General features: G+C 37.9%; 4 protein-coding genes across 5 annotated transcripts; all 4 read left to right on the top strand.

The window, feature by feature from the left end:
• The first annotated feature begins 7,446 nt into the window (after positions 1–7,446).
• Positions 7,447–10,118, top strand: LOC100123624 (transcription initiation factor IIB). The gene is made up of 5 exons (XM_001607241.6): positions 7,447–7,574; positions 8,226–8,336; positions 8,411–8,597; positions 8,673–9,143; positions 9,238–10,118. Exons 1-5 carry the CDS (start codon positions 7,558–7,560, stop codon positions 9,397–9,399), a joined length of 948 nt encoding a protein of 315 aa, XP_001607291.1. The 5' UTR covers positions 7,447–7,557; the 3' UTR covers positions 9,400–10,118.
• A 640-nt stretch (positions 10,119–10,758) lies between these two features.
• LOC100123632 (akirin-2) lies at positions 10,759–17,228 on the top strand. Its single transcript, XM_008216786.3, has 5 exons — positions 10,759–11,623; positions 13,003–13,190; positions 13,275–13,437; positions 13,536–13,591; positions 13,666–17,228. The coding sequence occupies exons 1-4, from the start codon at positions 11,437–11,439 to the stop codon at positions 13,544–13,546; spliced, it is 549 nt and encodes a 182-aa protein (XP_008215008.1). The 5' UTR covers positions 10,759–11,436; the 3' UTR covers positions 13,547–13,591; positions 13,666–17,228.
• A 114-nt stretch (positions 17,229–17,342) lies between these two features.
• Positions 17,343–19,631, top strand: LOC100123635 (actin-like protein 6B). Of its 2 annotated transcripts, none has more exons than XM_016989745.3 (5): positions 17,343–17,594; positions 17,761–18,103; positions 18,180–18,509; positions 18,595–19,044; positions 19,126–19,631. In XM_016989745.3, the coding sequence occupies exons 2-5, from the start codon at positions 17,780–17,782 to the stop codon at positions 19,339–19,341; spliced, it is 1,320 nt and encodes a 439-aa protein (XP_016845234.1). In that variant the 5' UTR covers positions 17,343–17,594; positions 17,761–17,779; the 3' UTR covers positions 19,342–19,631. The 2 variants fall into 2 exon arrangements, with proteins under 2 accessions (XP_016845234.1, XP_016845235.1); XM_016989746.2 differs by having other exon boundaries at positions 17,348–17,690.
• A 493-nt stretch (positions 19,632–20,124) lies between these two features.
• On the top strand, positions 20,125–22,716 carry LOC100115165 (arrestin homolog). The gene is made up of 7 exons (XM_003428170.5): positions 20,125–20,368; positions 20,439–20,560; positions 20,635–20,934; positions 21,219–21,446; positions 21,658–21,846; positions 21,923–22,091; positions 22,179–22,716. Exons 1-7 carry the CDS (start codon positions 20,302–20,304, stop codon positions 22,346–22,348), a joined length of 1,245 nt encoding a protein of 414 aa, XP_003428218.1. The 5' UTR covers positions 20,125–20,301; the 3' UTR covers positions 22,349–22,716.
• Positions 22,717–22,841: the final 125 nt, after the last annotated feature.

Here is a 22,841-nt window from a genome sequence, read left to right as displayed (position 1 = left end):
TCATTCGAGATAGAGTAGGTCTGACGTTCAGCGCGTGGCGACTTTTTTCGCCGCTGTACGATGTATGAATTTATTATTTGCGCATGTTTTATTGGTTGAAAATGAAATAAAATATGTTGTGTTACTTTGCATTGCGAGTGATAAGATAATAATTTTGTTTACATTATTGTATAATTTTGTCTTCTTTCACGACGTAATTCTTTTTGTCACTTGAGTTATTTTGGGTGGCGTTGTTTATTCTCAAGTTATACTTAGTGAGTGCACGTATAAAATAACGGTCAATTGAATTAACATCTCATAGTTTATATTCTTTAATAAATATTCAGAGGCATAATCATAAGCTTTACATTATACTCAAACTGTTCCATACATCAAGGGTCGTTCTCGTGTGCAGAGCACCATTGAGATAAATTTCATTTAATTCATGTACATATTTCAATAATAAATTCCGATAACTATATATACCGATGCTGGAAATAGCAGACAATGACAAGCTGCCACGCGACACTCAGCGGCGGCACGACTTCAAAGGGGAGCCAATAAAATTCTTGGCATATTCCAATTTTTCATTACAACACAATAACCGCATCGATGCAGTTCTTAACGAGACTCTGATAATAATGAATGATACGCCTGAGTTGAAAGCATCTGCTACTTAGTATATTATGTTCATTGTGTATAATTTTATCAATCCAAGACATGCGGGTATTTTTGTACGTGCATATCTCGAATTGATCATTTTTCCCATTCACAACTGCGCTGCAACTATATGTAAAATACGATGGAGTGCCATTTTCAAACGGCGTGTAATAATTTATCATAGGGTGAGATTACGATAATTTTGCATCATAACAATGCTGAAGACAATTGAAGATGATAGAAATGAAGATATGCTTTGTTCGGTGTAATGAACTTGTATACATGGTGGACAACTTTGTCATTTCAAAAATGTTAAACTGTCTAAACATAACGACGATTATTTCAGCTATTTAAAATAATTTAAAAATTCTAAAGCGCGAAGCTCGCTATCATTTTCCTCGTTTACTATATGTATACCGCCACAATTTCGAACTTTTTCGCAGATTCTGCTAAAACGTGCTCGTAAACTGAATTATCTCATGCGTTATGAAAAAGAAAGCTATTTTTAAAATGAAGATAACTATAATTATAATCGATATCACACTGCACGAGAGCGAATGAAATTGTATTTATGTAACACGCGAACGATTTTCGCTTTTTTCGTACCTATTAATAGGGACTAAAGTGACTCTTTTTTGACCGGCGGGCAAAAAAGTTATTTTAGCGGGCAATAAAAACCTTTATTGCCCGCATATTCAAACAGCGGGCAATAATGGCCTTTATTGCGCACAAAAATTTTTTTTTGTAATTTAAAAAAAAGTTGATTTTGATAAATTTGCATTATTTATTTATTAGATATAATGTTTGAACAAGACAAGAGCACGGTTGCCGTGTCAAAAAATAGTCACATCAGTCCCTCTTAACACGTACGAAAAAACGCGAAAATACGTCCGCGCGTTACATAAAATATGGTGTGCACCAAGGGCTAAGTGGGCTTTTTGGCCTCGTGGATTTTGCAGTACGAGTCAAGGCGAGTTAGCCCGAGCCGCAGACAAGACACTCGGCCTAGAAAAGCCCACTTTACGCCCTTGGTACACAATATACTATTATATGCAATGTAATTAAAGTCGCGCATAAAATGTAATCATTCTCTGGTGATTAATTTTAATATTGAATTATATAAAAAGACCTTCCCCGGTAGAAAATTAACGGTTGAAATTCGTTAAAAAGTTAAGTTTAATTGGCCAGTTTTATCAAATTTTAATGTAAAAAAATTAATTAAAATATTGCTAATATTTTAGTGATGCGTATCTATAATACCACATCAGTATTATTATTAAGTTATAAATTGTTTTTCCCCTTTTTTTGGCATTAAAACATTAAAAATATGTCTTATTACGAATATTTGGATTTTTTACGATTGTAACGTATTTTTCTACAATTTTTGGATTGTAACAGTCATTTGACAAATTTCAAGCAAAAGTTTCGTTTTATCATGAGTTAACGCGTCATATCTATGCATTTATAACGGTTAAACGCTTATTTAGTTAAATCGTTAACCACAACTTAGCTAAGTGTCTTAAAACTTAGCTTATTAACTATACACGCGGAGAAACGCATTTCTTGTTAAGTTTTTTTATCAAGATATTATCAATTATTGACACTTGTTAGCAGTAGATTTAACCTATATGACCTTACGAAGTGTCAGCTATTTACTCGATCTAGCCCCGTTGCCCCCTGCGGAAAATGCTCACGTGAGATGTTTAAGTTAGCAGAAAGTGATAGCTCATCTCTTATTGCTTGCGCATTCGATCGATTCTTGGTAAGCGCAACCCCTGCTAAAAATATGCGATTAAAATCGATGGACAAAAAATAAATCGATTCCGAGTCTATATCTTAATCCTGCGTTTTACATTTGAAAGCGATTACATTCAGGCTGCTGCGTGTGTAATATATTGATGGCATTAAAATTGATTTAATAATATCGATTAAACCGGATTAGAATATATAAGTATTAGGATATTCACTTAATCAGTTCAATGCTTATTTAAATCGGAACCAATGATCCATTTGAATTGACATGAATTTGTTTTAATCATGTGTCGTTTAATAAAGTCGATCGATTTTAATAAAGTTTCAATTCAAATCGATTGTAGTTAATAAATCTATTCTGTATTCTACTGCATTTGACCTTTCTTATATAGTAACGGAGAAGAAATCTTGTCAATTGCGAGTGTGAACATTTGAAGCGACACCAAGCGGTTATATTAAGAAACATAAGGTTGATTAAAATCGACTAGTTTCGCAATGAATTTAATCGATTCTAATCAAAATGTGAAGGTTTTTTTTTCATAAGGGATATTACAAAACTTTGATCATTAAGGTCACTTAAACTGTTATCAAAATTATTTGTAAAATTAAACTGATTTAATATAGACTAATAAGTTTATTCATATTTATTGAAAGAATCCCAATGGAACTGCATTAAAATAATCATCGCATGAAAGTCGATAAAAATATCGTCATTTTGAGATTTAGATTGCTATTGAGACTGATTCACATCGATAATTTAAAACGTTGATTAAATCAATCTAATATTTTTAGCAGGGATTCTTTTTTTGATTATTTAAATCGATTGATGTATAATTGAATCTAACCGTAAAAAAGTATCGAGATCGATTAAATAATATAAATAAACGAATTATTACATTATAAATCAATTCAAATGTATTGATAAAATCACGAACAAATCATATTAGAAAAATGATTATTATTCGAATCAATTAAAGTACTATTAAAACCAATCCTTAAAAAACAAAGATTAGGGTCGATTCAATATTATAAATTACCATTCAAAAAGATTCAAGTTTGTTGACAAAATTAAAAATAAATATTAAAAGTATGATTATTGTTGTGATCATTTTTATCGATTAAAGTAACATTAAAAGCTAATCCTTGAAAGATAGATTGTGATAGATTTAATATTTTACTAATAACGTACTATTCAAACAGATTTATATATACTAATAAAATAACAATTAAATGATATAACAAGAATAGTAATTGTTTTAGTTTTTAAAGTTGATTAAAATATATTCAAAGCTATTCATAAAACTAGTATTAAGATCGATAGACGATTTAGTAATGATTAGAGATTTTAAAATCGATTAAAATTAGTGGAATAAATTACAATTCAACTACACTAAAATAATTACTACATAAACATCGATAAAAATGTATTAAATTTAATACTTATTTTTCGTATTAAAACCGATTGTAATTAAAAACGATTTAAATCGATAGGAATTTAATCGACGAAATTTGGCTGGTCGATTGAATGGATTTAAAACGATTAAATTCGATTAAATTTTAATCGATTTCAATCGAATACAATCGCATATTTTTAGCAGGTACGTAATATGATGTATATAGAAGAAAAAAATTTTGTTTGTGCCGAACGTACTTTGGTTTCAGACAAAATTGACGTTTCTAACACTTTAATACGCGGAAACCTGTTTCCACAAGTGTTTGGACTGCACTTTGGTAATAAACACTATATGCATTCCTCGAACAATGCAATCGTAATTATTTCATAACAAATGATCGAACAATATTTACCAGTGTCGTTCATTCACAGCACTTAATACTGTTCGAAAAAAAAAAGAAGTTTTTGCTTTCATTACGAGTAGTAGACTTCCGCGTCTACTAAAGTATTAAAACAATATACTTATGTTAATACATCTTAAGTGTGATTGAGATAGAGACAATCTTTTTGCGACATCTAATCAATAACGTAATGTGATAGCTGAACATTTTCAGAACAAGTATTCGCGCAGTCCAGAAGAGAACGTCTTTGAATCATGAAAACTCGATATTACCTGCTGGTACTCGCTTTTTTGACTATTCAAGAGCTGCAAGGAAATCCACTAGCCTCGATAGGAGGCGAACGCGGAAAACTCGATTTTCTAGCACTCAAAATTGCCGAAGACATCAGCGATGACTACGGGGCCTTGATATTCACACCTGATCATCCAAAACCACTACCCTTTTACAGCATTTTCGTAGAACGTATCTTACAGAAAAGTCCATCGATGGTAACCAAAGTTTCGCACATTGTAAACTGTACTTCAACTAATCTCGACAATAATTATCGTAAGTATGGCGCTATCACTTACATCGTACTGTATCAAGTCGAAAATTCAACGGAAGAGTTGATGTTAAAGGATCCTTATACAACCAGGCGATTCATAGACCAAGTTGGTAAGACTTTTATATTTTCACACGAAATCGATAGATTAAAGTGCTTATTGGTTATTTTCGACAAGGAAAACAATTCTAAAGTTATCAAAGAACAATTTATCCATGCTTGGGAAAACGTGCAGATGCTCGATCTATCGGTTATAAACATAATAAACAACAGCAACTTTTCTTTGGAATATACGCTGCATTATTTCATGCCGTTCGAAAATTATCACATCCAGACGATAATTCGTCCAGATACCATCATATTTCCGAATAAATTAGTCGACGCTAACGGCTATCCATTCAAGATCAAACTAGCGGAATACATGAAATTAGACGACAATGGGATGCTGAAAAATACCAGAAGCGACGAGCAAACGGCTTTGTCCTTTATAAACATGGCGTTGAAGAAATTAAATTTAACTTCGAAATTTGCTAAACAATCCATCAGTGCTTCTACGCCTGTTTTTGAGGCTGCGCTTACACTTACGAGTTTGCTTTGGCGTAGAAATGATTTACTAAAATACGACAAAATGATCTATCAAGATCAATTGTATTTAGAACGAAAAAGATCCTCGGATCATCACACCGAGAGATTGACCAGGTTGCATTGTTTCTACGAGCATCAGAAAATCGTAGCGGTTGTGTCCGTCCGTACGGATTTGAACCTGCAGTATCCTTATACGCTTTTCGTCTATTCCGGTATAATTTTCACGATCATTTGCGTTATCGCGTGTGTCAGAAAATTATTGTCCAATAACGATCGATTCTGGCGTAGCTTCAACATTTTCGAATTACTGACGGGAGCCTCGATCGAGGTACAGCCACGACACCTGATCGACAAAATATTCTTCATGTGTTTCGCCCTCATATCCATGGTCTACGTGGCCGATTTCTATTCCGATGTTCTCGGTATAAAGTACATTCGACAAATAGTGAAATTCGACACGTTTAAACAGCTGTACGATTACAACTTCGATATTTACATAAACTCGTCGTACAGATTCGAAACTAAGCTTTTTGGCCCAACTAGCGTGAGCTCGTATCACACTGACGTACACGCGCACAAAATCCTGGCCGAATCGGAACCAGTTAGTAAAATCGGTACGTGTTTGAAGAAACTGCGCAAGAACCATCGCGTTATGTGCATTTCCAGCGCGACCGAATTTTACGATGAGCTCGACGAAGAAATGGAGATAGCGAAGCCTGTATTTTATTACGAATATTCGTTTTACACTATGATGAGATTGTCACCGTATCATCGTGAATTGCAAAGAATAGTCGACCGAATTTTCGAGACCGGTATCGGTGAATACTTGAAGCGACCGAAAAATATTCACGATTATGCGCTTCAAGATAGGGAATTACGAATGACTACGAGGATACTTGTAATCGTGTTTACAGGAGGTTGTACCATCGCCATATTGACATTCATCGCCGAGGTTTTGGCGGCGTTTTACAGAAGCAATAATAATTTTCGGGTTGATATGTTGTAGGAGTGGTTTTTGAGGTTATATATCGATGCTTGAATGAATAAAAATAGTTATTGAAAATTGGTGTATTCTTCCCTCAGCCCTTTCCCTTTGAGAAAATATCATGTCTATTCATTGAATTATCGATTTTTCATGAAAATTCGCTTGATTGGCACCAGCAATTTTCATTAAAATATTAAAACAATATTCATGCAATCTTTTTGCAAGATCTATAATCAATAGTTATATATTATACACGCTATATTAAAATGCTTCGTCTGTCTCTACCATAAATTATAATTTATTATTTAACGTGTTTAATTATTTTTTAGCGTATATTGAAATTTTTCATTTTTACATTACCTTCTTCTGGCTATCCATGATATATATCATATGAAGGTTATTTATTCAAATTCACGTGCGTTAAAAAAAACTGAAGCAAAAAATCTGTAGACTATCGAGCAGAGCTTTCGGTTGATATTAGAATAATTACTATATATTTGATCCGACTTTTAATAGCGCTGGTATATAAGCCGCATCCTTTTATAGCTGATGTCCCCTCTACTTCCTACATCCGCAGGTACAAGTCGTTTGATTTTAGGAAATACAAATCATTCTATATTCAGGTTATTAGTTCAATTTGAACGTAATATTGTGAAAAACGTCGTCTATTCTCCGTCTCTCGTTTCTTATTGGGAATCATACTTAATTGTCGTCCCAGAAACGTTAATCGTTTTATAATACAATACAGTCGTTTTTAATAACTCGACACAGCGGTAAGTGTGTTCTCTATTCTATTAATATCTAGTTCTATATGAGGAGTCCAACTACTCGGGAAACAATAGAAAAGTTAAAATGTAAGATAATAATCCGTCTCTCAGAACGGAGACCCAAACCGCAGCTAGCACTAATGAGGGTACGAAGAAAACCATCAGGCGCCGATCATCGCACTTCATCAGCCACCTACGCGTAAGTTCTGCTTACTTAGCTATAATATACTTAATTCCTGCTTTTACGTCAGATTAAATCATTGATCAACCTTTCGTCGATTCAAATCTCGCGCGCGTTTCGTTCTACCAACTTCCATACCGACCGAGTCTGCGAGACGCGCGTAATCTCTAGTAACTAGCGCCATCTGAATCCAGTCGCAGGGCAAACATCCTCGCGTATATATATGTATTATATACGTATTATAGAAAGGAAGAGAGAGCAGATACCTGCAGTAGTAGCACAGGAGCTCACAGATTGACAATATAAGCGAAATATGGCTGCTCACTCAAGGTGAGGGATTTTATTTGTTTTTATTAGGGAAACTGACAAAAATCGAGCATTTGCGGGCGAAAAAACGTCGGCAATCGAAGTGTCTTGTGTATAAGCATCGCAGTGGTGTAAAAACAATCATCTGTCCTCGAAGTAGCGTCTATTTATCAACGAAAGAAGCTCCGATTTTTATAGCATCTCGGGCACAGTATATACGCTCAACGACGAGCGACATGAAATTTGCTTAAATATTCTGAAGAAATAAAATTTATATTTTGCGCAGTTGAAATTCGTTGGATGCATATTTTTACAATAACTTTTAGGTTAATTATACATTCCGTTGCTTGACACCAAAATGTATATAGTATTCAGAACAGCCAACAAGTTTAAGGTTGTCAATTTTTATTGCTGTTTTATTACTATTTCGTGTACTTCCTTGTACAGATAAACTATCAGTTCTGTTGTATGTGTTACTTCCAACTTGCTGCTTTTGCTATAGTTAACGCATACACTTTTACGACCTTTTGTTTTCCTTAATTTTTCGGAGCAATAAGTTGAAGATACTGAGGAGGAAAACTTGAAATAAACATGCCAATTCTCATTTTGTGATAAATATTCACTCAATGTTGAATCCTAATGCACAATTACTTATTACTTGCGTAATGTTTACAGGTCGGACACAAACAAAGTCTGTTGTTATGCTCATCCCGAAGCTCCACTGATAGAAGATTACAGAGCTGGTGATCAAATTTGTTCAGAATGTGGATTAGTAGTGGGAGACCGGTAAGCATATTGAGATAACAAAACACATTGCAAGCACTTTGAATGCAAACCATCGATCCATAATTCTTTTCTAGAGTAATAGATGTAGGTTCAGAGTGGAGAACATTTAGCAATGACAAAGCCGGTACTGATCCATCTCGTGTTGGTGGTCCGGAAAACCCTCTTCTCAATGGATCAGATTTGTCCACAATCATTGGTCCTGGTACAGGGGCTGCATCGTTCGATGCATTTGGTGTGTCAAAATATCAGAATAGACGGACTGTACGTATGCATTTCATCACCATGAGGTAATTAATGCTGATTTGAAAAAACTCATAAGAACTTTGTCTTTTCCAGATGAATAGTTCGGATAGAACGCTAATAAATGCGTTTCGTGAAATCAATGCTATGGCAGATCGTATCAATCTTCCAAGAACAATTGTTGATAGAGCAAATAATCTTTTCAAGCAAGTGCACGATGGTAAAAATCTGAAAGGGCGCTCAAACGACGCCATTGCCTCGGCATGTTTGTACATTGCTTGCCGTCAGGAAGGAGTGCCTCGTACATTTAAAGAAATCTGCGCCGTCAGTAAAATAAGCAAAAAAGAAATAGGGCGATGTTTCAAACTTATTCTGAAAGCACTGGAAACAAGCGTGGATCTTATTACTACTGGTGACTTTATGTCCAGATTTTGTTCAAACTTGGGTTTGCCAAATATGGTACAGAGAGCAGCTACGCACATTGCAAGGAAGGCTGTGGATATAGACATCGTGCCTGGAAGATCTCCCATATCAGTTACTGCTGCTGCCATTTACATGGCATCACAGGTAAGAACTATTCTGTTACTATTGCAATCTTTATCTCTTTTTTCTAATTACGATTCTTCCAATTCGTCGATTTTGATGTTTAAAATTGTCGCAGGCTTCCGACGACAAAAAATCACAAAAAGAAATTGGAGATATCGCTGGTGTTGCGGACGTGACAATCAGGCAATCATACAAATTAATGTTCCCACATGCAGCACGCCTGTTCCCAGAAGACTTCAAATTTACTACTCCTATTGATCAATTGCCGCAAATGTAGAATTAGTAGTTTTGTCTCATGGTATACTATTTTTTCCTACTCTCCAAAATAGTTTTTGCCAATTACATAACTGCTAAGCGCTTATTTTTCGTTAAAAATTAAGTTATGTTATTCTTTAAGCTTTATCAGAAGAGAGAAGTTTTGTTTTTTTTTTATCATAATCAAGTGCTCTTCACCATTAGGAAACAGCAGCGTAATATTTTCCAAAATCAGTCTACATTCCTTAAATTACACAAAATCTACTAGTATCCCTGACTAACAGTGATAAACAAATTTTTCCTTCAAATGCATGACCTTAAGTAGAATATTTTTATTTCATATTACCATTAAAATACTTCTTCCCTCCTTACACATTTCATGTAACAAACTCAATTCCCATTGAGTATGTCTTTCCTATAATTGTTATTGTAAAAAAAAAAGAAATGAGGGATATCCTTGTTCTCCCAGATAAGCAAAAATGAACTGTTGTGTAGTAGGATTTTTTTAAAGAAAAGAAAAGTAATGAATGTGATAAGAGACTAAAATCATAAGCCTGCCAATAGAAGCAGTATTTGTACGAAACAAAAGAAAGACATAATTATTTTACATATTACGCAAAAATACTACAATCTCATAAAGTGTGTTTAGTATAAATAGTACTGTATTATATTACAACACGGACGACGAAAGAATGAAAAACGCAATAAAAATATATATGATCGTTTTGAATAAAAAAAAAAGTCTCTAGGTATACTTATTCAAATGAACGATAAACCACAAAATTTAAATCCTCTTTCCAGATAGACGTATAATAGTAGCGCGGATCATCTCGCTTACCTGCGATCGCTTGCGGACCAAAGTTTTTTAAACGTATTTTGGCCGCATTTTTTAAAACTTATTTTTCTTCATAAACATGTTTAAATTTAGAAAAATCGAGTTTTTGAAATATTTAATCCTCTTAAGTTGTTTCATGTCATGTTTATAATGGTTAATTTTGAAAAAAAAAAACAGCGCTTATCGAGTGCTCCAAAAATTGTACCGAGCATCTTCTTAAAAAATAACGCAAAAAAGCCCAAAATTTACGAATTCAGCAGGTCAAAATCACATATAACAGTCGAACCAGCGACCGTTGGACTATAAAGCAAACCTCCTCTGAAAAGAAGTTCACCGGAACTCGCCGAATCGGCAATAAAAACCCCCCTTCGAGCGCGTCTCGAAAAAAAAAAGTCTCTCTCTCTCTCTCTCTCAGGCATCAGGTAGTAAAAGAAAAAAGTGGAGTGGGGGCTTCGAAATAAATAGAAAAGCATTCCCCCGAGGTGACGCGGGCGCGCGAACAAATGCCGTCGTCGATCAGCTTTCCTGGCCTAACCCGTACATACGGTATTATATTATAACCCCCCACATACGCTTTTTTGCAAGTCGCAAATGTAGAGGCGCTGCCTATAAGAGAAGAGTATAGTATACTTATATATAGCACACACGGGTTGAACACAGAGACGGCACATAACTCGCCCGTATAAGCGCGAGTGTAGCCAGAGGGAGATAGCGTCGATCAGCCATCAGCTGCCTTCAGCAGACTCGCGAAGTCGCGACTAGCCGAGCAGTTGGAGAAGTCGCTTCGTACGGACCACATTGAGCAGAGAAAGAAAGAGAGAGAGAGAGAGCTGAGCAACGGTCGTCGCGTATGCGCCATCGGTGGCTGTGTGTTTTCTCGCACGGAAAGGCTCCCAGTAGTAGCGTACAGAGAGCTCAGCGCGCAGCGCAGGGACTGATCCCTTATCACCTGCACAAGATCGCGTGTGTGAAAAAGAGCAGCAACAGCAGCTCGCATATATAGCTTCCGAGAGAGCAGTGCGTGGCGGCCATATTGTTTGCAAAAGTGCGAGCGAGAGAGGAATATATCGCGGAGAGCGAAAAGAGAGAGTTGAGTGTGTGTTTGTTTTGGTGGGCGCAGAGAGAGAGAGGAGAGACATCTCCATACCCGGAGGAAGAGCTCTCTCTCTCAGAGGAGTAAGGATTCGCGCAGCGGCTTGACCCGGCAGTATATAGCGTGCAAAGATGGCCTGCGCCACCCTCAAGAGGTCCCTGGAGTTCGACCCGGTGCACAGCCACGGCCGGCCAAGCAAGAGGCGACGATGTGTGCCTATGTGCGTGTCGCCCCCGGTGACGACCGCCTCGCCGACCAGCACATCCAAGCCCCCGAGCGCCTCGTCCTTCGGCGAGATCGCCGCCAAGATGACGCCTGGTAAGGAACTTCCTCGCGAAACTCCTTATATATATATATATATATATATATACCCACTTCCTTCCGGTCTTTTACTACTCTCCACCTCGCCTCGGCCATCTTTTACAGGCGTTTTTTCTCCACTCCTTCGCTAATCCTCTCTTCTCTCCCCACCTCGTTTTGCCTACTCTCATAATCGCCCTCTCTCGTGCATTTCCTTCGGGAGAGGCTCGCGCGAGTATATAGAGAGAAAGAAAAAAACGAGGCAGGCGCGCCCCGTTCGCGCAGACACATTATACGCGTATAACAATACCGATCCGTAGGGGCGGCGAGGAGAGCCCTGAGCGATTTAAAACCCGTATTTAGGACGGCCGCCACCGCGCGGCTACCTATATAACAACGTGGAAAGAGAGCGCGAGAGGGGCACGGAACGGCGAGAGAAAGAACGGAGTTGCCAGATAGCGAGAGAAGGGCAGAATATATATATATATATATGCCTATACAGTACTACAGTACCGCAGGGGACACGAGGGGATTTCACTCCTCTATGGGGGAGGGCTATAGCGCTCGCTGCTGACGCGCACTAAATCATATGGTAATGCCGTAACGGACATTCCCGTGCACGCACGCGCGCATACACAATGCCAATCGAACGTTCATTATGATGATGAGAGAGAGAGAGAGACAGAGAGAGAGAAAGATGTATGCATGGAACTAGTTTATGTAGATGCAAGAGAGGCAAATAAACATGACGAAACACACGCGTGTATATATATATCGGGAGAGAAGAGAGCGATGCAGGTTATGCGCAAGCATGGCTGCGGCTCTTTTCCGTTTCCGTCGCTTTATGTACTACTACTACTACTACTACTTGCGAAGAGAAATTCTGCGCCGCGCGCGACTCTGTATTATTCTGTGTGCCTCGTGCGAGTGTGTATGTCTATCAGCACTCGCGGAGAGGTTTCGCGCATTGTGCGAAGGCTTTTCTTCCATTTTCCTCAGCGACAGGCGCGTTACTCGGCGCTTTTCGTCATATCTCTCGGGTAGGGGGGTCGCCTTTGTTGTTATTATTTCTAGTGTACGTACGCATATGCTCGAGCGGCTCGAGAGTTGCGAGCTATACATGTTATGTACGTAATAACGGAATTTAACTCGCGTGTATACATGCTCTGGGTTTATATACCTCCTCCAGATCCTATAATGATCAGGATAATTCTGAATGATCAGCTTACGTGTAGGATTATTACTATTGAGAGGCACAATGGCTCTTTCAATTTGCCATGCAAACAATAACTTGTTCTGAGCTCCATTGTTTGCGTCACGTTTATGTAATTTCCTATGATGGCAATTATACAAGGACTACTTACGATTGACCATTTGCTTTTTTATGGGGTTCGCAGAGAAAATGGCAGACAACATCAGAGAAGAAATTCGCAGATTGCAAAGACGCAAACAGCTACAGCTCAATCCACAGAGTGCTCCTTCTGAATTGGAACCTCCAGCCAGTCCTCAACCTGCTCCATCCAGCTCAACTAGTACCAATTCCAGTCCCAGCAGCAAAGAAAAGCCTCTTTTTACTTTCAGACAGGTTGACTCTTTTTTTACAAGCTTATCTCTTGAGATAACGAGAGTATTTCCTGGGTGATTAATTGAAAATCCTTTGATTTTGCAGGTCGGCTTGATCTGCGAAAGAATGCTCAAAGAACAGGAAACACAAATTCGAGAAGAATACGATCAGATCTTGAACATGAAGCTTTCAGAACAGTATGATGCTTTTGTCAAATTTACATATGACCAGATTCAGAAGCGATTTGAATCGGCAGCTGCACCCAGCTGTAAGCACATTTTTTTTACTTGCTCAGATATTTTCTTGGTGACATTGTTTCAATAAAGATATTTAATTATGACTGTCGTTTTTTTTTTTTTTTTGCAGACTTGTCCTAAAGATGGTTGATAAGTGTTAGGAAAAGTTTCTGTAAAGAACGTTAGGTTGGTAGAGCACTTTATTAAGAAGGAATTATAAATAAAGGGAATATATTTATGGCAGACTTTTTTAATTGCAGATTTCTACACAGTAAATGGGTTAAATTTGCTTAAATTTTTGAGCAGCGGTAAACAGCGCCACCTCGTGATAAGGAGACACATAAAGAGTTAAAGCAATGTCATACACATCAAAACCAGAAAAACGGTTCGACAGTAGAGTTGACGAGAAAAGATTTAGCGATGTAAGTTTAGTAAGTTTGCAATGAAAAGCGATCACATTACGAATAAACAAAAAAATCCACAATGTTTGCTAGTTAAACTAACAATGTTTGTACTGTTTAGTATTAGAAGCGCGCTGGTATCAGGGAACTACGTCTAGAGTCCATTACCAATGCAAAATCACTTGTAGATACTGATTTGTTTGTCGCGATGCAAAAGTAGTACCGAAAGTTTCCGAGATATGCTCAAAATGGAAGCTCTTTGCATTTTGATATCTCTCACGATTCTTGTAAAGAAATTAGGTCAATTGTCCTATGATCGAAACACTGCGTTCTTTTTGTAGCGTACCGCAATGCAATGGTGACTTTGCCTTAGCGAAATTACCAAGGCGTAGCACAAACTATCGGTTGGTAACTTCTTGTCAAAGTCTAAAGTCGACATCGTGTACTCGTATTATATAAGAAGAAACTAGTATGGTGCTCGAGTCGAGCCGAAAGAAGTTTGCTACGATTTGCATCCTTCGCGATCTCGACGCGTCGAGCATTACTAGTTTATGGTACCTGCCCTGTCATTATGAGAGGAAGGATCGCTTACATTGAAATAATTTTCCTTATATATTGTCGAGCACCAAATACTTTTGTGAATTATGCTAGCTAGGTACTTTAATTTAAAGCTGCTCGCGACGCCAAGTGCTTTAAAAAGTTGTATAGTTTATATGCCTACAATGTTTTTGTATGTGCTTATTTGGCATAGCAATTGTCATTACTTTTCATAAATAATTCTTATATACATTTACAATTAATTTTTTATGAAAAAACTAATTATACTTAAGTACTATTAAATCAAATCAAGTATTTTTTAAGTGACTTTTTTTACATTAAAAGAAGAACATAATATTTCTCCTGAAAAAAATGTAAATTTTATACTACTGTAAATTAAATATTTTCCTAGACAACATTTTAGCTTTTTGCATTGATATTAATATTAAATTATATTGTATATATGCTCAATATTTTCACGTTGGACAAAGCAATGCTATTCGAACTCATTGAAATTCTGATCATATTGTATCAAAATATAAGCGATATTTATCCTGATACATAAAAATATGTTAAAAATATAAGATTACCGGGTGAATGAAGAGGTGCATACACGAGCATTGTAGGTGGATAGATTGATAATGTAGAATTCTACGCTGGAATATCGGAAGTCGTCGCCTAAACATTTATTAACTATATTTGTAAATTAGGTGCATTATTGAGAATTAAGACTTTTTAATTTTGTATAACTTTTACAGTTATTCATTAAAATTGAAAATTCGTAAGCTCATATTGAGAATGTAGACAAACATTTGTATAAAATTATACTTTTCTGTAATGACGTGATATATTTTTGAAAGAAAAGCAAATAAATTTTTAGCTCCTCGTTATAATGAACGTGCCATTAAAAAGTCGAAATTAACTGCCCGTGTCACGTAAATTATTTTTCAGGCTCGAATCTGCGATCATAATGCCGTACAATCGATTCCTTAATTAATCACACATTTTCAGTGCTTATGGATCATTAATTTGTGTAACCTTTTTAAAAACGGCACTATTATCGGGGAACTCAAAAAAAAAAATAATAGCCTACAATTTGGTTTTATGAATCGTCTCTGGCTCAAAATCCATATCTCATAATACTGTGTACCGACTCACTTTGAAACTATATCGGGCTGTGGAGTCTGGAAAACGGAAATCAAGTGCGGTAGTTTCTTCGTATACTTGCCTCGGTCAATGTATTTTCTCATTATTAAGTTATCATTATTCATTTTGACTTCTATTCTGATGATGTAATATTGTTTATTTGTAAACTAAGAATCAAATTAGCTTGAAACTTGGAATTGTACGAACGCATTGTAAGTAATAAACTTTTGGAAAAAAGTTTCACAGCTCTTTTCTTTTTTGATAAATTTCTTTGTTCCCTGGTAGCAACGGCTTGCCATAGTATCTACGTTTATTGTGCCTACATATTAGTAATATTTACTGCGTTTAGTTGTTACACTATCATTTATTATTAATATTGTTATTGCTCGTTTGGTTTTGTTTTTCAAGTTTGTAACGTTTCGATATTCGCGTAAATCAGAATGCTTATTACTACTTTTTTTGCATATAGATTTTTTTACTTTTTATTTTCTCTAGCATCGATATAATATCTACACACGCCATGCGTATCACAAAAGTTACAAACGTGAAAAAGCGAGCAGCGTTGACTCGGTAAACGAATGTCTAATTTTACTTTATTGTATATCTAGAATAATAAGTTTGTTTTGCCTTAACTTTTTTATGAAATCGAGAAAGTTAGCAGTTATTTTTCTAGAAAACTCGGAACGATAAATGATAAATTTATTTATTACTCTATGATTTATTTGCGTTGTATTTAACATTAAGTTTAGCGCACCCCGAGTTTCAGTTACCTACTCGGACTTTTCGATGCTCTCATCCGTTAATCACATTTAGTAAGAACACGAAAAATTAACAATTTCAAATGTATAGCGTCATTCATTCAACCAACAAAATTTGTGCCACCACCTTCAAATTTGCCCGTTGTGCACTCAACTCAAGAAATTTCAAGTCAAAAAAGCACAAGAAATTACACTTGGATGCGCGTCACGAAATCGTACTTCAAAGTTACCCATAAAATTGCTTGATAATAAAGTATAATTACTATATTCAATCTTTAATTCTTAGTATTGAAAATCTAACGAATGCCTTATTTATTGCTTCTCCGCTACTTCTTCAAGCCAGTAAAAATTTCGACGACGCGCGTCCGTCTGCAATAAATACCGTTTTTAATAACTTCACAATTTGTAAAGCGAAAACAAAAGCCCGAGAGAAATCAAAGTGGAAAAAAGCTATATGAACAGACCAACTATAAGCGTGTTTTTTATACACACATACTTATATACGCCCACGATGTAAATGTGAAAGCGAAACCAATAATAATAATAATAATAATAATAGTCCGAATGTATAGAATTCACACACATACACACAATTCTTTTCCGATGCGCTGATAAATCGGAGATTGTAAAATATATAACTATAAGACGACGAGAGGGGAGCGACAAGCCGTACATATATATATATAACAAAGCAAGTTATAAAATAAAAAAAACAGCAACAACTTAGACTTAAGTTTTATGTAAATTATACGAAAAGAAGAAAAAAACCTGCGCTTTCTAAGAAGAAAATAATATAAAACGGTCGATGATCGCGTATTACGGACACGCGTAGACGTCTATAGAGTGGCGGTGGAATTTGGCAGTTAAACAGCGGCTCTGCGGCGACTTCGAGTGGATTCAAAAAGCTCATCGACTTGAATACCTCCATACTCTGTAAGCATATAATTATCATTGAAATAAAAATAAATCTTAAGACTGAAAGTCGTTGAAGTGTGTATTATCTCGAGTATATGTATAACCCCACAGCCTTCTTATAAGCATCAGTCCATTATTGAGCTGCCGCGGGCGACAATGGCGGTACGTTGACCGCAGAGAGGGGAGAAAGCCGCGCTAATGCCGGCTGCGACTTCTGCAGCGAATGAATGCCGCGGCGCGACAGTTTAGAGTTCCGCGTCCACAATAGACTGTATAGAAGTCGTCGGACAACGTAAACTTCGTAAACTTAGTGAATTCTCTGGAGAAGAGTGTCTCGTCTCCGCGCCGGCCTCTTTTTACACATACACCTATAACTGGGCCGATTTTATTATGCGTAAATACGAACTCCAAAATAAATCATAACCTCTACAGGTAATGAGTTGACCGAGTTTCAATATATGACGAACGTTTCATTGTTGTGAAAAGGCTGTTGTTTAATTGTGACCTTTGAGATAACGAGAGAAATCCGTCAGTCGTTAAATGATTTGCGATTAAACGTTAAACACAGACCGATAAATAACTTTTGTTTTTATTTTAGATCGAATTAAGTCAGCATCATGTCGAATATGCTCTATGGAGGAGACGAAATCGGTGCCCTTGTTTTTGACTTGGGCCACCATTCGTTACGTGTTGGATATGCTCAAGAGGACACTCCAAAAGCAGAGATTCCAGCAGTTGTGGGTATAGGGGAAGATGCGAATTGTAACGCAGCAAGGATAGAGCCGATGGATATAGATGATAAGAAACCGGACAACAACATAACGCAGACTACTCCAAAATACTATATTGATACGACAATTTTGCATGTACCGCGTAAAGGAATGGAAGTAGCTAGTTACATGAAGGATGGAATGATAGAAGATTGGGATCACTTTGAAAAGGTACATTATCATTCAGAATTATTTGCAACTCTTGTAACTTGGTATTGGATTGAGCAATTTTTTGCTTACTCTGCAGGTTTTGGATTACACATACTCAAAAGTCATTCAGTCCGATGCCGAATATCATCCAGTATTATTTTCTGAGTCTCCTTGGAACGTTAGAACTAAGAGGGAAAAGCTGACAGAGTTGATGTTTGAAAAGTATAATGTTCCAGCGTACTTTCTTGTGAAAAATGCTGTACTTGCAGCCTTCGCAAATGGTAGGGCAACTGGTATTGTAGTTGACAGTGGAGCAACGCACACATCAGCCATACCTGTTCAAGATGGATTTGTTCTGACACAAGCTATCGTGAAATCTCCACTTGGTGGAGATTACATCTCCATGCAGTGTCGACAATTATTGCAAGTGAGTATTGCGAATTATAAACCATTATTATTGACCAGCAAAGTCATTGAGAAATGTCTAAATCAATGAATTTTGTTGCTCTCAGGAAAATGACATCGATCTTTCCCCAGCATACATGATTGGAAGTAAAGAAGTAGTGAAAGATCACGATAAACCTAGATGGGTGAAAAAGAAAAATCTTCCAGAGGTCACAAAATCATGGCACAACTACATGGTGAAAAAGCTTGTGCAGGACTTCCAAGCAACTTGTTTACAAGTCTCTGAAAGTCCTTATGATGAGAAGGGAGTTTCAACTATACCAGCAGTTCCTTATGAATTTCCTACTGGTTATAGACAAGATTTTGGATGTGAAAGATTTAGAATACCAGAAGCTTTATTCGACCCTAGTATGGTGCAGATGCGCGGCGGTATGGTTGGAAATACAATGCTTGGTGTTGGCCACATAGTCACAACAAGTGTGGGCATGTGTGATGTGGATGTGAGACCTGCTCTTTATGGCAGTGTAGTCGTGACTGGTGGCAATTCTTTTATCCAGGTAAAACATTTATTTTTGTTAAGCCGATATTCCTTTTTTTGACGTCTTAAAAATAACGTGTTGATTTTACTATTTTCATAGGGATTCCCCGAACGTCTAAACAGAGATCTATCAATGAGGATACCATCTAGTATGAGGCTCAAGATGATAAGCGCCAATGGATGCGCAGAACGAAGATTTGGATCTTGGATTGGTGGATCTATTTTAGCATCGATTGGAACGTTCCAACAAATGTGGATATCAAGCCAAGAGTACGAAGAAAGTGGCAAGAGTCAAGTGGAAAGAAAGTGTCCATGAATACTGTATGACTTATAAACGCGAATTAAATTTATCGAAACAATAGCGGTTCGTTGTGCGCGATTTCTTGTGGATTATGACTGAAAAACTTATATTAAGTGTGTGATTATATTATTATCGTTTCGGTTTGATTACACAATACAAAAGTACAAAGGTTTTATAACAATTTCTTCATTTTCACAAACTCAAATTATATTTTGTATCGTTATCTATAGTACAAAAGACTATGGATATAAAAAAAAACTTAAAATTTTATTTTACGACTCATTAAAAAGATTATACTGAATTCACAATTATACTTATTACTAATAAGGTCCCCAACCTATGTATTTATTACTTTGCAGCAACAGATCGTTATACTTCACGGGTTCGTCCAAACTTTTCGAAAAATGTCGCGCGCCTGACCACAGCTAGACATGTTCTACTGAAAGCTCGAGAGTATACGCCTAAAAGAACAGTTATATCTTCACAAGACGAAAAACCAACCACTGCATACAACGCATACAACGATCTCCCCAGCGATGCATTACCGATCCATCTCAAAAGGAAAAAATCGCAAGAGCTAGTTGCAACCAGTTCGGCGTCACGCTCAACACTGAATTAGCTCCAACTGGCGCGACTTGCAAGACACCTATATCTTCGGTTGGCCTGATACACACGATACACATATATACATGAAAGGATGCTCGCGATATATGCATTTTAATCGGATTCGACTGCAGCAGTGTCTAATTGAATGATCCGGTTAGCTGAGCTCTGGGGGGGCTTCGGGGCGTAGCGCAACGAAGCCCCAGCAAGTCTATATGAGCCAGGGTTCCGTTGCACGCGCCCGTCACTTCTGGGCGGGAAAAAACAAAACTCATCCGGTGCAGGACGCGGAGGAGCGCCTCGTCGGTTTTTAGTTAAACATTTTTTTGTCATCCATACGAGTATCGTGCGAGAGAAGAGCCACCGCCGCAAATGATTCCCCTCCTGTTCTTGGCCTACGTCGTGGCCGTTAAGGTTTTCAAAAAGACCACACCTAATGGTGAGTTTTTTGTTTTTTTTTTAAATAAGTATTTAATATCGTTTTGTGTGACTGGAATTTCGCTGTGCAGGCAAGGTCACGGTCTACCTGGGCAAGCGCGACTTCATCGACCATCTAGACTACGTCGACCCCATCGATGGCATCGTCGTCATCGAGAACGACTACCTCCAGGGCAGAAAGGTTTACGGCCAGGTACGAAGCTGTAATATCTCACATATAAATATACAAGTATTTATTGTACACTTGTATAATTATCGAAACCACAGGTGACAACCACCTACCGATATGGTCGAGAGGAGGACGAGGTCATGGGGGTCAAGTTCAGCAAGGAGCTGGTGCTCTGCAAGGAACAGATCATCCCGGTGAAGAAGGAAAAGCAGGAGAACACCCCGATCCAGGACCGACTGCTCAGGAAGCTCGGCTCCAATGCCTACCCCTTTCTCTTCCAATTTCCGGGCAACTCGCCGAGCTCCGTCACTCTTCAACCCGGTGACGACGACCAGGGCAAACCTCTCGGTGTCGAGTACACCGTCCGCATTTACGTCGCCGAGAGCGAGGACGACAAGGTCGGGGGAATATATTCATAATAATATACGATGTAACGACGTGTCCGTGAACGACGCTCTAGGGAATAACTTAATAAGCCGCGTCATAAAGATTATCGCCTGCAGTCCAGCTATGCGCGTTTAAGAGCATAACTCGATTTCCAGCTGCGGCTTACATAACGCGCGCGTGTGTGGGTGGGAGGGGGGGGGAGGGGCACGTATGCATGTAACCAGGCTTAGACTACTTTCGCGATGCTCGACATTTCGAGGAACGATTTAACGATTTTCCAATTTTCCAATTTTAGGGCCACAAACGCTCCTCGGTCGCCTTGGCCATTAAGAAGCTTCAGTACGCCCCACCGACACGCGGCCGTAGGCTTCCGAGCTCGTTGGTCTCGAAGGGGTTCACCTTCTCCCAGGGTAAGCTCAACTTGGAGGTGACGCTGGACAAGGAGATTTACTATCATGGCGAGAAAGTTTCGGCTAATGTTATCGTTACCAACAATTCTCGCAAGGCTGTCAAGAACATCAAGGTGCGATCTTTAGTATTCAGAATTTCATAATTCCAGCCGCTAATCCGCTTAGAGCGCGGAAAACAAGCAAATTTCATTAAAGTTTTTAATCGGCTAATTCCTTTCCAACCGGCAAATCCCTATGTCTATAATATACGCATCGCAAGCTATGTAAACAAAAAGAAAAAGGATAATTTGTTTTTTTAATTTTAAATAAAACGAATCTTTTCAGTTATTCGTTGTCCAACACTGCGAAGTGACCATGGTTAACGCTCAATTCTCTCGCCACGTCGCCAGCCTGGAAACTCGAGAAGGCTGTCCCATCACACCAGGCGCCTCCTTCACGAAACAGTTTTATCTCGTGCCTTTGGCCAGCAGCAACAAGGATCGTCGGGGAATCGCACTCGACGGTCATCTCAAGGTCCGACTGATTTTTTTTTTTTTCATTTTTAATTTTTAGTTACTCGTTTAATATTAATGCGATTTCAAATTTTCAGGACGACGACGTCAACCTGGCATCCTCGACGATGGTCGCCGAAGGCAAGGCTCCCAACGAGAACATGGGTATCGTAATCTCGTACTCCGTCCGCGTGAAACTCAACTGTGGTACCCTGGGTGGTGAGCTCATCACCGACGTGCCCTTCAAGCTCATGCACCCGGCTCAAGGTGACGAGCTTTTTCCTCTTTTCTCCGAATAATCATATCATGGCGATATTTTTTCACCGATTTTTCTGTTTATATTTACACAAATAGGTGCCGGAACCGGAGGCGAAGGAGGCAAGGAAGCCTCGTCGAAGGCAGAAAGAATGAAGAAGACCAAGAGCATCGAGCGAAACCGATACTCCGACAACTACGCCAACGACGACGACGATAACATCGTCTTCGAGGACTTTGCGCGTCTGCGGCTCAACGAGCCCGAATAGACGAACGGATCACTTCATGTTCCAGGGATGCGGCGGACTTGTTCTGATTGATCAACGATTTGTCATAAGTATCAATTGTGCCGTTCTTTTTTTCAGAATTCCAGAACAAGCCGATTCGACGATCTTCCTCGTGAATTACAAAAAAAAAAAAAAAAAAAGAAAAGAAAAAGTGCTTGGCTACGAAAATTGACGAATGACGCGTTTTTGCACGCGCGCGCGCGCGCTGATGTATACAAAAATATATGAGAGAAAAAGGATAAAAAAAAGAGAAAAAAAATTTTTTAAAACTTTGTTAACATCGTCTTGGGGATTTCCTTTCGATTGTGGTGGTCGAAGGGAAATCCGTTGGGAGGCGAACAAAAAAAAAACAGTGATTTCAAGTAAGCTTTTATCATTAAAGACAAAATAATAATAATTTTAACTTTATAAAATAACACATTTCCCGTCTTACCAGAAGTGACATAATCTTGATAATTATTTATCTTGTATTTCT

Source organism: Nasonia vitripennis, chromosome 4 (assembly GCF_009193385.2).
Source record: "Nasonia vitripennis strain AsymCx chromosome 4, Nvit_psr_1.1, whole genome shotgun sequence".
NCBI lineage: Eukaryota > Metazoa > Arthropoda > Insecta > Hymenoptera > Pteromalidae > Nasonia > Nasonia vitripennis.
Note: the sequence above shows the minus strand (reverse complement) of the source record. Positions and strands in the feature narration are given on the sequence as shown.

Bases quoted from the DNA above. Each gene is read 5' to 3' on its own strand.
- LOC100123632 (XM_008216786.3), top strand. From the start codon at position 11,437: ATGGCCTGCGCCACCCTCAAGAGGTCCCTGGAGTTCGACCCGGTGCAC. The intron at 11,624-13,002 runs GTAAGGAACTTC...TGGGGTTCGCAG, and splicing joins CGCCGCCAAGATGACGCCTG to AGAAAATGGCAGACAACATC. The intron at 13,191-13,274 runs GTTGACTCTTTT...TTGATTTTGCAG, and splicing joins CTCTTTTTACTTTCAGACAG to GTCGGCTTGATCTGCGAAAG.
- LOC100115165 (XM_003428170.5), top strand. From the start codon at position 20,302: ATGATTCCCCTCCTGTTCTTGGCCTACGTCGTGGCCGTTAAGGTTTTC. The intron at 20,935-21,218 runs GTCGGGGGAATA...TTCCAATTTTAG, and splicing joins CCGAGAGCGAGGACGACAAG to GGCCACAAACGCTCCTCGGT. The intron at 21,447-21,657 runs GTGCGATCTTTA...GAATCTTTTCAG, and splicing joins AGGCTGTCAAGAACATCAAG to TTATTCGTTGTCCAACACTG.
- LOC100123635 (XM_016989745.3), top strand. From the start codon at position 17,780: ATGTCGAATATGCTCTATGGAGGAGACGAAATCGGTGCCCTTGTTTTT. The intron at 18,104-18,179 runs GTACATTATCAT...CTTACTCTGCAG, and splicing joins ATTGGGATCACTTTGAAAAG to GTTTTGGATTACACATACTC. The intron at 19,045-19,125 runs GTAAAACATTTA...CTATTTTCATAG, and splicing joins GTGGCAATTCTTTTATCCAG to GGATTCCCCGAACGTCTAAA.
- LOC100123624 (XM_001607241.6), top strand. The intron at 8,337-8,410 runs GTAAGCATATTG...ATTCTTTTCTAG, and splicing joins GGATTAGTAGTGGGAGACCG to AGTAATAGATGTAGGTTCAG. The intron at 9,144-9,237 runs GTAAGAACTATT...AAATTGTCGCAG, and splicing joins CCATTTACATGGCATCACAG to GCTTCCGACGACAAAAAATC.